Source organism: Rhinocladiella mackenziei, assembly GCF_000835555.1.
Source record: "Rhinocladiella mackenziei CBS 650.93 unplaced genomic scaffold supercont1.6, whole genome shotgun sequence".
NCBI classification, from domain to species: domain Eukaryota; kingdom Fungi; phylum Ascomycota; class Eurotiomycetes; order Chaetothyriales; family Herpotrichiellaceae; genus Rhinocladiella; species Rhinocladiella mackenziei.
Window position 1 is genome coordinate 491,864 of NW_013550599.1, and position 13,277 is coordinate 505,140.

At 51.3% G+C, this 13,277-nt stretch overlaps 3 protein-coding genes across 3 annotated transcripts; 1 reads left to right on the forward strand and 2 right to left on the reverse strand.

Moving 5' to 3' along the window:
• Positions 1–96: 96 nt before the first annotated feature.
• On the reverse strand, positions 97–1,948 carry Z518_07983 (uncharacterized protein; the record flags this gene model as incomplete). Its single annotated transcript, XM_013413726.1, has 6 exons — positions 97–155; positions 223–265; positions 335–1,167; positions 1,217–1,280; positions 1,331–1,585; positions 1,646–1,948. 6 exons carry the CDS (start codon positions 1,946–1,948, stop codon positions 97–99), a joined length of 1,557 nt encoding a protein of 518 aa, XP_013269180.1.
• Positions 1,949–3,258: 1,310 nt separating this feature from the next.
• On the reverse strand, positions 3,259–6,623 carry Z518_07984 (uncharacterized protein; the record flags this gene model as incomplete). Its single annotated transcript, XM_013413727.1, has 9 exons — positions 3,259–3,934; positions 3,986–4,163; positions 4,225–4,404; positions 4,463–4,481; positions 4,566–4,803; positions 5,217–5,508; positions 5,576–6,106; positions 6,162–6,378; positions 6,435–6,623. The coding sequence occupies 9 exons, from the start codon at positions 6,621–6,623 to the stop codon at positions 3,259–3,261; spliced, it is 2,520 nt and encodes an 839-aa protein (XP_013269181.1).
• Positions 6,624–11,999: 5,376 nt separating this feature from the next.
• Z518_07985 (uncharacterized protein) lies at positions 12,000–13,034 on the forward strand (the record flags this gene model as incomplete). The annotated part of the gene is made up of 3 exons (XM_013413728.1): positions 12,000–12,066; positions 12,150–12,510; positions 12,587–13,034. 3 exons carry the CDS (start codon positions 12,000–12,002, stop codon positions 13,032–13,034), a joined length of 876 nt encoding a protein of 291 aa, XP_013269182.1.
• Positions 13,035–13,277: the final 243 nt, after the last annotated feature.

Below are 13,277 nucleotides of genomic sequence, written 5' to 3' on the forward strand. Positions count from 1 at the left end.
GAGGCTGTTGTCGCACATGTCTCATCTGCAGAGACGCACTCCTGACCTGAGTTCCTGGCCCTCAAAAGAAGCGAGTACGTACCCAATGTTCTCTTGTTATTGCAAGTTTCTCGCTTTGAATCGGCAGTAAAAGTCACGCTCTTTGACGAACCAGGCTGAAAATTGAGAATTACTGTCAGAAGTCCTGCGAGGAAGTTTGGTGACCGGGAAAGAGGAACTCACCATTATGTAACTTCCAATCTTTGCTGGGGTCGTCAAACCGGACCTAAGCACAAAGGATAGTCAGACCAACGGACTTGTCGACAATCAACAACTGCCAGCTGTCATCACTCACCTCGAATCGTCTGAGAAAAGCAGGGACTAGCTTGTACATTTCTAACAGACTGATGTTTTTGCCAATGCATGTACGAGCACCAGCACCAAACTGGAATAGTGTGCCATTCATTTCTTTCAACTGGTCGGCATCCACGTCCAACCATCGCTCCGGAATATAGCTGTCAGGCTGGGAGCCAAAGACTTCTTCCCGTTTGTGGATCACCCAGGCATTGCAGCCGACAATCGTGCCACCGGGAATGAAGTGGCCATCAATCTCAATGCCTTGGGCCGGAGTAACTCGTTCCAGAGGCAGCCCGGCCGCAGGGTGCATCCGGAAGGCTTCTTTGATGCAGGCGTCAAGATACGGGAGATTTTGTGATTCAGCCCACGTGACAGTGCCGGTGGTTCTGTTCTCAATCCTCCCCTCTTGTACAGCCTCGTCCAGTTCTTGCATGAGTTTCTCATAGCATCGCGGATTTCGAAGCAGATAGTAAAAGACAGCAGCCAAGCTGATGGCGGTTGTTTCTGATCCCGCGAATGCCATTGACACCGCCATGGTCAAGACTCGCTGGTCAGTCATAAACTCAGGTCGGTCGTTCTGTGCTTTCAGGAACATTGACAGCAAATCCGGCTTCTCTGTTCCTTTCTCACGACCCTGCGCTTCCATCTCGGAAAGTCGTTCCGACATGCGCTGAACGGCAAACGTGGTGATTGGGAATGCAAACAGTTTCACGCCAAGTTTATCAAGGAGGAGGACGAGTGGGTTTTTCAAGAAGAGCAGGTCAAGCCAGGGGATTTGGCCAACCAGTTTTCGCGTTAGCGATATGACACGACAAAGCCAGGGGTTTGAAACTCACAGGTGCAACATATGAGAACAATCTCCCGAGATATCCAACCATACCATCAACGTCTTCATTTCTCTCCACGAAGCCATGGCGTTTGCTGTAGGTGATCTGTCCAATGACCTAGGAACACAGTCAGATCATGTCTCCATCTTGTTTGAGGCTATATCTACGTCGAAAGCGAAGTATTGAAGCCACTCGGCAAAGTCACAAACGTTATCGGGTTTCGCATAAAGCCTATCAGTCTGGTCCAAGAAAACCTCAACGGTCTCGTTGACGGCGGGCTCGTACTGAACCAGTTGGCTCATTGAAAAAGCATTGTTGACGGATCTGCGAAGATTTGCATGGTACGACTCGTCGACGGTAGAGAACAGGGACGGAAGTCGTTTGCCCTTGCTGACACCTTGCTGCACTGGGTAGAATCCAGACTAGGAATTTGTCAGGTGAGAAAAAAGTCCGATGAGAGCCTGGGGAATGAAAGGTCATACTTTGACAAAGCCCTTGTTCAATCCGTATATCGTCTTCAATGCCTTTGGATTTGCGAATGACAGCACGTTTGGTCCAAGTCGAACAACGTCGCCATGCTGACGGTGTAATTTGAGGTGAGTGATATCTGGTCGTCGTCCATATACATCGAAGAATCTCCACCAATCTGTGAATCGAGCCAAAATCGGTCCGGGATATTTGTTCAACCCATGATGAAAGTAGTTACTCAGCAGATATCCCACAACAGCCACCGCGACAGCGATAGGCCAGTGGTTGGCAATGACGGGCAAGATTGATTCAAGCATGACCACGTCTTGGACGCAGAGGAGAAGGATATCGAGTAGAATCAATGGGCTGGTTTTTTCTTTTCCTTTTTTTGGGGGGGGGTGAACGGACTCACCACCTCAAACGATGTGAAGACCACTCTCAACGCATATGAATAATTCCAAGACAAAAGCATGCCAAGCGCATATCCGAACCGTGGTCCCGAAGCTCCGGGCAATGAGATTCAGCAATCGTAGGGTCTACTAGAGGAGGTCAAATGGCCAAATTTGTTCGGCAGTTCATCTTTGAACGAGGGGGCTACCGGGAGCGGTACGAGAGGTAAGATGTTGAAGACGTAAAGGCCAGCGAATAGCCGAGGGGACATGGCAATTGTGCTACGAGACATCGACAGCCTGCAGAACGCGACATTTCAGAGGAAACCGGCACTTCTCAACGAGGTAAACCCAGCCCGGCAGGACAGTGATATCGTTTCGCTTCCGCGGGGGGGAGGGGGGAGGCCAGGGGGGCGGATTCGGCTCAGGGCGGGAACTCTGTGGGGAGGAAAGTGTAGATATCTCAGTACAAAGTAGAGTTTCGTAGTCGGAGGATCATGAGGAGGAAGATGGAGTTTGGCCAGGTCGTTGACGATGGCGAAGTTCGGCAGATGGCTTAGAGTGCAACTGCCGAATTCAACGTTCAGCTTCTCAGCGTGCTAACGGCCCTCTGCGATTGCATCGACGTCAGGCTGAATCTCGATTCTCGAGATCGGCCACACAGTCCTACGTTAAAATTGTCCAAATATCGGGGATCTGAAATCAACTGCCGACACACTACCGAGGTGGATATCTGTGATCGTCTTCAGGCCAGCCTCGATCCACTTCCCGCGCATAGTAATATGTGGTACCTAGGACGGGTAGGTGTGCAGGCGGCATTAAAACATTAAAGCATGTAAGAAAGGATCACATGGTCTACGGTTCCATTGAAGCCATCATGGGGAGAAACAATTGAAATTTCCAGTCTGAAGGGAACGCTGCTCTCAGGCAAGGAAGCATATGTTTACACGATTCCAAGCTAGTCGGGGGAGTGCCACTTGAGATTGCAGAACAAAATTCCTCCTTTCCATTAGCCGTTGTCCAATGCCTTTTTTGGGGGGATTCACTGCACGTATGTCAAACCCGATCTTTCTCCTGTAAATGCGTGCCCCCCGGCCCGGAGTCGCCAGGAGAAATTTGAGGCTCGAGTCAATGAGTGTGCTTTTCACTTGTACAAAGTCGGAGGTTGCGCGGTATGTCGAAGGGGATGTTTTTGGTATTGAGTTTGCGGTGCTGTCAGAAGATGACATTGTTCGACCTCACTTTCCACCAAGGCTGGGAAAAGCGTTCTCGTCGTTGACGGCGACACCTGGACCATCGCCGCCACGACCACGGCCACGACCACGAGACTCGCCACGTGATTCACCACGTCCACGTCCACGTCCGCCACGGAATTCGCCACGATCACCACGTCCTCTGGTGCCGCTGCCGCCACCGCGGCCACCACGGCCACGAGATTCACGTGGCTGTTCCTTGAAGCTGTAGTCAATGTCGAGGAATTCTTTCTTTGTGGTTCGCTCTCGGTGGGCTTTCGACTTCTCCTCGCCCTTGAAGTAGTCCTCGTTCTCGTCTCTTGTCAATTCCTTGGCCGACTTCCATTTCTTGTTCTCCTTTGCGCCTTCGTTGGGTGCTCGAGCTTCCTTGAGACCAAGTCCCTCCATTTTCTTAGCGGCTTGTTCTGCCAAGTAGTCGGCATATGATTTGCTGGTATCCTCTGGCTCAGGTTCAGGTTCGGGGACTGCCTCGTCATCCTCGGGAATGGTGGTGGGCTCTGGGTTTTCATTCCATGTAGTGTTCTGGCTGGCATCCCATCCACCTTCTTTGGCTTCTTCCTTGTCTTCTTCTTTGGCAATGACCTCTCCAGCCTTTTCGTCAGCCCATTCACCATCGCCGGTGTTTTCACCCCATCCATGTTCCACTTGCTTCGGATGGTCACTGACTTGGTTAGCATTGAGATTGAGACGAGAGGTTCGCAATGGTCCTCACGTTACGCCAGTGCGACTATGGCGGTCGCCGGCTCGACGTGGTCCCCAGGGTCCACGTCCGACTCGTCGCGTGCCGGGGCCGCGTTCACGACCCGGACGATTGCCGTAGCCATCTTGACCACCGCCGTCAGTTGGTTGATCGCGGTTGAAGTTTCTACCGGTGGCGCGATCGCGGAATGCTTCCCTGGCAGTCAGCAAAATGGTATTTTCTCACTTCCAGATTTCCAGTCTCTCATGTACCTGCTTCATTTCCAGTAAATCCACCGCCGCGACGTCCACCGCGGCCACGGGTGGCTACGCTTTCAGGTTCGGTAGGGGCTGTCTTTGGAGCATCGCGTTTGCCATGTCGAGCAGCTGGTTTGTCGACGGCTTTGGTAGGTGGATCAGGCTCGCGGTCAGAATCCTGATCCGAGGTGTTGCCTGGGTTCTCATGTCAATGGAAAGACAATTTGGAAAGATGCGCGAAAGGAATCCATACCCAATAGCTCGTAGAGGTTCTAGAATCAAAACAGTCAGTAGCCGCTCGATAACGATATCGTAAAATGGGAACGGGGAAAAAATTCGCTTTAGCTGATGCTCACCTTGCTCTTGACGTCGGCCATGACGTTGCCTCTCGAGCGCCTTCCGTGAAGGCTTCCTTGATTAAAACTCCAACTCGAGTATTGAGAGGTGAGACGCTCGACCTGGACAACGTCCCTAGATGCAGGACCTTGTCGAGTCGAGGAAGGTTGAGTCTGGTATAAGAGATAGTTGGGTGCAAAGGCCGTGCCGATTGAGCAAGAGACAAAATCATCATTCGACTTCCGCACAATCTTGGCGCTCGAATGTGAAATCAGTCGCATTTGGTGGTCCTGATGCTCCGCGTTAGCTGATGGTCACGTGACAGGCAGGCGCCGGGTTGCAGGGACTTAGGTACGTACCCAGGACACCTCAGAGAGTCAAAGGCGAGGTAGGGGATTGGCCAATATGTAAAAGATCAGTGTTATTGGTGGGATATGTACAAATAATCGTCCTCAATCATACTGCTGTGGTCGTAAAGTCGAGTGTCCCCCTGACCGCCGACATCCATGCATCCACAATGGTATATTTGTATCATCCCAACCACGTCAATTAGCAAGAGCGCCGTCGCTAAAATGTCTACTTTGTGCCCAACACCCAGTTTCGATCCCGGGCTAAAGAATAAAGTCACCGATATGAAAATGCCATACGTTTTGTACCTTCAAGTTCCTCACCTCCGAGGCTGCGTTGGTGGATATGCGTAGGGATTCGGAAAATGCATACTCGCTGTTAAGCCGAAAGGGTCCGCATCCAACATCGGGTCGTAAGGATCGATCAAAACGCCGCCGCCACCTCCGCCGTCGCTTGCGGCACCAGTCGTCATTGGCGGCGATGCTTGCATGCCTATGGGGATGCCCGACGCCGTGGTCATGGGAGGGAGTCGAAAGTTCGGGATGAAACTGTCCGTGTCGACATCGTCGCCGTCCATTTCATCTATCATATCGGCTTGCGCATCGTACTCCTGTTCTGTTCTCACGGACTCAGTCTAGGACGAACAAAGCTCCACAAGCGGGGGAGGGGGGGAAGAAGGAACGGGTCAGCTTGCCGAGTTGAGTATAATGCTTCTGGAATGAAGCTGGATAGTAACTATCTTGTACACTAGAGGTCGGTTGCGTTCGCGGAGGGAACGCTTGTGAAGCGCCCGGGGTGGATATGGATCGTGCCTGAGCCCTATGCTGCGACGGGAATGGGTTTTGCTGGGAAGGGGGTAAAGGCCGTGCCTGTTGGTGCTGTTGGGTTTGCTGAGCTGCCATCTCCGTCGCAGGTGAGGTCATCCCACCTTGCAAAGCAAATCCAGGCGATCTTGCTGTCGAAGGGGAGGAATGCTGGGATGGGGGAGTGGGCTGCCCTGTAGGTGAGCCTGCGAAATTTCGTTGTCCGCCAGCCTGGGAAGATGGATTTACAGTCTGAATGGGGGGTGCCATCACCGGCCGGTTCTTCGCTTGCTGCTGTCGGCTCAACATTGCCTTCTGCATAGGCGATGCCTGACCGGTGATGGGAGGGGCGCGATGGGGTCGAAGGTTGGGACTCCCTTTGAGGGCGAGTTCAGCCTGGACATCAATACCTGGGTTGTAGAGGTTAGCACAGCTTTCGGAAGGGGTGCGGACGGGGGCCCTCACCCTTCTCGAGGAGAATGCGCTCCAACAACGAGTTCTTGTATCGTAACATCAAACACTCATCCGCAGCCGCACGATGGCTCTGCTGGAGATTCTGGAGAGTCTCCTCATGGTGCTGAATAGTGGTCTCGAGTTGTTTGATGTATTCCGTTCGTCGTTCGCGAAAGGCCGCTTGCGCTTGGCGGTTTCTTTGCTTTCGTTCCTCTGATGTCGCATAGATCTAGCCGGTCGCGTGAGCAATGATGATCTCTGGGAAGAAAATGTAACTGAACTCACTGGTTTCCTGCCTCCCTTGCGCTTGGGAACGGGAGTTGGCTCTTGGGTCGCCTGCTCCGAGCTGCCTCCCGCGGCGTCGCCCGGTTCGGGCGTCGAGGCTGAAGACGACGTATATCTGTCGATACTAGATTCACGCTTTGGGACCACAACGTCGGGCAGCGTGACGTCGGCGTTTGCAACAGAGCCCATGCCTGCTCCACGCAACCGAGTCTAATGCAACGTGCCTGGCATAAGCGCCGATAAAAGGGTCGAGATACGCGACCAAGATAGCAAGAATAGACGCGCGCCTGAATGATCTGATAACAAAAACGTAAACAGATAGATAGTTGACAATTGAAAATAGAGATAAGAGATGTAAAGCAATAAGATGCCTGGAAGATGGGATGTCGTGAGGTAATCAAATGAGCTAACAAAAATTTGCACAGGGAGGGGAAGGACCACGGAAGTGCGGAGGCAAGACAGGGCTTATGAAAGCGCGAGCTGGCTCCGAAAGGTGTGCTTCTTCCTAGCGACTATGGAGTGGTAGGGGAGGGAGTGGGTGGTATCCTCCTGACCCTCAAAAAAGAGGGAATCAACCTCTCGGGGTCCTGTACATGAGACGAAGACAAAAAGCTAGACAGAACCCGAGATCGCTGGAAAGGCTAAACAGAGTGGCCCTAGGAAAGGGAGGAAAGGACCCAGCCGATCATTGCGCCATCCACGGTGACTTTGGATGAAGCGGTCAGGGCGTATGGGTATACGAGGGCATCTCAGGCAGTGGGGTGAAAAAAGTTTCGTCGTGTTCTTCCAAGGAGAAGGGGGGAAGGGGAGAAGGGAGGGAAAAAAAAAAAAAAAAAAAAAGCCAGAAGCAAACAAGGTAGGAGGCCTTTTTTTTGCCGGGAGTGAAAACTCTAACGTCGCTTGCATTGGGCGGAGTTTAGAAAGGTGGAAAATACCATAGAGGATGAGGTTGAAGCGGACGCCACGTGGAAAAAATTTTCATGCTGGGGCCATCGAGGTGCGGGAGCCAACGAGAGCTGGGCCGTACTGCATAATGTTCCCGTAGTTGGCATAGTTTTCTGCGAGAAGAAAGATGGAGCAAGGCTGATCCAACGTCAGGAGAGACGCCGTAGGCGTCAGATGAGCGAACAGCCACCCAACTGCAGTTTGGTTGTAGCCTGCTAGCTTCCAGTAGCCGGTTGCCAACATCCCTGGTCGCCCTCTTAGATCTGCTTCCCCCGCCTTGTCAGCGTCGTCTTTCTCCGTGGACCGACCTGGTCCTCCCTACGTGTGTGCATCTCTGCTCAAGAAATCGGTTGGTTTTCAAAAGGTGAATAGTTGCCCGCAGATCACCCTCAAGCTCAACTCCATCCCGGCTGGCCGGTCCAACTTTCGAGACAATCGTGGTTAAGGAGAGGTTGGGCTGTGGACAAGACTAACCGGAAACTGGAGGAATATGCTGTCCACCGGCATCCGACGGGCCACAGCTAAATGGGCCATCCCTCTGAAGGCCAACCGCCAGTCGACCTCGGCCAATGCACCAGCACCAGCACCATCACTCAAGATGCCCAATAGCCTGCGACGGCGAAGTTCACATGACTGGGTGAAGGGCCACTGGGACATCGACACTGGCTAACCAACGCAGCGCTATTACGACTGGGCCGAAAACGGCTGCCCAAGAAAAGACCTTTTGCTGGCATGGCATTATTCCGACTGAAGGATTCGAATGATTTTTGTCTGGCAGTCAAGTTGCATGATGATATCTATTTTTCTCATAACTTTGGAGTCGTTGAGTGAGTTATTCCGCAGGATCGGCCTGCCGGATGACACGAGGCTCCAATGTCAGAAAGAGTTGTCGTTACGGACATGGCGCTCGCGTGCGTACACACGACTTCAGCCTGGTTATTGGCTGCCCTGTCTGGAAAACAGTGTCCCATTGAAAGTAATACTCAGGCAAAGTGGTAGGTCTGGCAGGCGCTGGATTTTCAGTGATCCAGAAGTTTGTTGCAAGAGATGAAGTTGCGCTTCCAGATCTCCTGTGCAGCGTCTCTCATTTTGAGGCCAGGCGAACAGGCACAAATCAATGCCAGTTCCTGCGCAACGCCGTGTCCTAAGTACCTCGGACCACCGCCGTGACTTTAGTCTGCTTTTTGCCATCTGAGACTATGCCCGCAACTGAATCTTCATTCCCTTTCTGCGACCTAGAACTCACGTTTGACTGACCTCAGGACCCCTTAGCTGAATCCCGATCTCAAGGTTGAATCCATCGACAACTGATGGAGCCCTGGACGGTGAAGGGTGAGGTTGATGATAATTCCGAGTCAGGCCCTCGTTAACAGAAATAGGATCCCTTCAAAACGGTGTCTCCTAGCAAATCGAACATCTTCTGAAGGCGGAAACCTCCCCCCCAACCCCAAAAATTCCCATTCCTTCGAATCTCGAGGCCTTCAACTGTCCAGGCTCTGCTCTAGCCAGATATCGAGTCGACAGATGCTCTCTCACATACCACATCTTCCGAGTATCTTACTCCTCCAGCTCTTCGGTCAGGGTCCCGAAATCTTGCAACAACCCTAGGCAGTTGAGCCACCAGTACTATCAGTCTTCATTGCCATGTCCCTGAGCGGAGGTCTTCGACCAGCAACTTTCCTCGTAACCTGGCGGGTTTGGGACAATGGGTCGATGCAAGAATTGCCCACATGGACAATACCAACAAAGTTAGACGGCACAGCAAAGCCATACCTGATAGAGGACGAGCCGAGCTATGGATCGCGCTGCTCCATCACCTGAGATCCTTCGGCCATCTCTTGCGCCTACCTTCATTCATGCCTCACCACTCCATGAAAATCTAGAAGGACAAATTTACATCTAGTCGACGGTGGAGGATCTCGAAAACCAGATTTGAATCCAATTTACATCTCGAAGGCGTCTGTCGACATCATTGGGGTGGAAGAAATCAATGATGACAGATGCTGGATTTCCCTTTCGCTTGCCACAGAATTGTTTGACGAAAAGAATGCTCCACCTTCTTCGTTGGTCACTTCTCATGATCCGTTGCCCGGTCCAGATTTATGGTGGGAGCTGAAATCAACAATATCAGTTGTTCCCTTCTGCATCAATCTCCCATTAAAGCTCAGCCTTCCACCTTTTTATTCACCCAGACTAGCCTCTATCTGGTACTTCCTATGCCCTTCCATCATAATAAGGGTAGGGGGACAGAGAAGCGTGGTCAGACAAACGTGTGGAATGTCTAGATGCTCACAGTTCACGAACCAGAAAGGGTGTTGGCGAGTCTACCGAGTCCTCACCTGGCCGCGGACATTCTCTACCTCGCGCGCGAACCCGAAGTTCAAACACTGAGGTTGACTGCAAGGTTGCACAGGCAAACTTGAGTACCAATCAAGAAAACCGAGGTTCAACTGGAGGAAGCGAACCTTGTGGTATACTCACGTCAAGAACCTCTGAAAAGAGCTCAAACCACCTACGACTTCCTCGACGCACCGACACCGAGATCATTAGCAGTGCTACGCTCCAAAAATCAAGCCCCAGGGTTGTCAGGAATCGCCTCCTCGATGACGCGGAAGCGTTGAGAGGGTGCGGGAGGCGTTGGGAGTCGCCTCTCAACCTCACTTAGGCCTTGGCATGGTGATTGGTTGGTGGTACAGCTTATGGAGATACGGTCCGAAGTATTGAGATATATGAACCTGTTAAAGATGACTTCAATCAGTTCATTGAGTGGAAAGACGACGATCATAATATCTTTCGTTGGTGGAAGAATGGCGGTCTTTCAAGCCTTGCTCAATCGGAGTTCGATATCCTTTCTATCCCTGCAACGTCCGCAGAGATGGAGCGAGACTTCTCCCTGTCGAATTTATGACCATAACCGTCTGGCGGTTGAAACTTTTGAGAGCTTGCAAACCTACAAGCACTGGCTCGATACTAAGCTTCTCTTGTTAGCTTCCTATGTAGGAAGGTCCTCTGAGATCTGAGAGGCGTCAAGAGGGAGGCACCTCACGCCTCAGGAAGGTCTGGGAGGTGGAGGCGGAGTTGTGGGAAGCGACTCCTGACAACCCTGTCAAGTGCTTGGAAAGGAGTCCCTTCACATACCTCCGATGTTAGAGCACTTGAGCTTGAGGTTCCTCGTGGACATGTCACTATCAGCATAGGAGGATACTTCGAGATTCAATATTTTGTCAACGTTCCTGCCACGGCGAAATATTCAAGACCGTGGTAGTTCAGCTTCTAGTTCCCATCATACCCATCAATTCGCTAGATATTCTACCTAGTACACTTGGTCAGGTTGCGGCATCTCTCGAAGCAAAACGAGCCAGAACCGTTCCGGCGGCAGCAAATGACCCGAGTTATGCAGAATATCAATAAGGTCAAGATTTTACCATCCCTTTCTATCAGTCACTAGAGCACGCGCAACAAGAAAGAGGGACTACACATCCAAAAAATATATTGATGCACTTGGTCATGATATAGACAAATCCTCGCCGGCGTGGACAGGCTCACAGCCACTGCAGGGATAGCCTGAACATGGAAGCAGGAAATGGAGACATTGCTCCTGAACATCCAAACCTCGCTTCATTATTCACATCACCATATGACACGACATTCAAGCTGCTGCCTGGCATCCGATGACAACACAACAAAGCCCAAGACTCTCCAAACTTCGAGTATCAATATCAGATCTAGAATTCCTTGAATCACAGTCCGAGGTACCTCGAAAAGGGATGCCAAGTGAGTAAGAGCGCAAGTCAGAAACGAAGTTACAAAAAGCACAAGAAACCAAATGAAGAAATAACGCGAGGTGACGAGATGACGACGATCGAAAAGATCTACCAAGTCACAACAACGTCGTGACCGAGTCGGACACTGGTCCGAAGCAAACCTGAATTCGCCAATCTCAGCCTGGGAGGTGTGAAATTACGGCTTGATAGTACGAATGTCGACGAATCAAAGCTTGGTTGGTTTGGAGAAATATGTCAAGTTTGTATTACTAGAGAACATGGAACACTCTTCGAGGGGCACAGAAAGAGCATGCCAATCTCTGGATATGATAGCAAATATCAGTTCCACGCTGGACGGTACGGGACTGCAATACTTAATTGCGAGTACCGCTTGTGATTGGTCAGATGCCTACCGAGGCTTGACCTCGGGACAATGAGCCGGAGTCGCTCTTCTCCAACTGCTCGAGTCAGATAGTCATATTCGAATATAATCATGTAGATGAGGTAAGTGAAAGATGTGATTGCTGAACAAGCACAGCCTCGGATCAAGTTGTCTGCCGAAGTCTTCGCTGTTTCAAGTTTCGTCGAACGTTCAAGGGACTGGATCCGATACCTTCTCAACAGAAAAGACTTGAGGGAAAAGCTGATCAGGAGAAGACATATTGCTCTCCGGGTGCTCAAACGTCCCAATGCGAGTCAGTTGAGCGGTGCTGGTGCGCAGTTAAATCGGCGACGCAGAGCTTTCCAAGGTTGACAAGGTGGTGGGAAAGAGACTTTCAGCCTACAAGGATAACAAAAAAATCCTAACCTCCTGGCGAAGGACTTACCAGGAGGCCAGCAGAGCCTTTGATTGGAGATGGCGGATATCAAAAACCTCAACGGCTTATTTCGACTCGATGGGAAGATTGCTGTTGTCACCGGTGGTGAGTGTCATTGCCTATCTGCTTTATATCTACCTTCACTCCTCTCCACTTGAACTGACAGTCATGTCTTCCCTCCTCGCCAGGTTCTCGTGGAATAGGTCTCTATGCTGCTACGGCTTTCCTCCAAGCTGGCTGTGCCAAAGTCATCATCACTGCTCGAGATGCCAATAACTTGTCGGCCGCTGTCCACAAGTTGAACTCCCTGGCCGACATATCGGGACGAGCCGTGGCAATCCCCGCAAACGTGGGACATACCGACCAGATTGAACGGTTCGTCAAGGATGTAGAGAAGGAAGTGAAGAAGGACGGATGCCATGGCGGAGTGGACATCCTAGTTGCCAATGCGGCAGCTAGCTGGGGCGGCCCTTTCGAAGATTTTGAGGATTGGAAGAGTATTAAGACGTTGGATCTGAATGTGAGAGGAGTCTTCAATTTGGTGAGATTGTATGTTGACACCCTCCCCCTCTGGTTCTATTTTCCCCGGCCGAATCAAGAAAGATTGACGAATTTTGGCATCAAGTATGGTCCCTCTACTTTCTCGTTCCGCGACAGTGGAAGATCCATCTCGCATTCTCATCACCTCCTCCGTCGGGGGCATCATAGTCCCGCACATTGGCGCCCGTGGCTCGATAATGTACTCGGTGTCGAAGGCGGCTGCCCATCACCTTGGCCGTAATCTTGCCTTAGAGCTCGCTCCAAAACACATCACTACCAACATCATTGCGCCAGGCTTCTTTCCAAGCCGTCTGGCGAATCCGCAGATAGATTATCTCGGCGGAGAAGATTTTGTTGGCCAGCAAAATCCACTGAGCAGATTAGGCAGACCTCAGGATATTGCTGGAGTTGTCCTCTACCTTTGCAGCAAGGCCGGAAGCTATGTTAATGGCGAGGATATTAGTGTCGATGGAGGCGCAAGGCTGAGAGTTGGTCAGCATCCAGAAGCGGAGAGGAGGGACAATAAGCTGTGATACAATCTGTTGATTCCTGCACATCTCCATCCTAGATCAGCCCAATCCAGATCAGGAAGATTACGACGCCGACTTCGGCTTAGTGCTATTGATACTGCGATGATGTACTCCGTAGATAATCAATGCCTCCACTCTTTCAGAACGACGTCGTTCTCCGTCTTGCTTGTCGTCTCCAGCCTGCATTTGATTTCGCATCGGCTATTGGGGCAGACACTCTTCAAAACAAGAAGACATCTGCCAGAT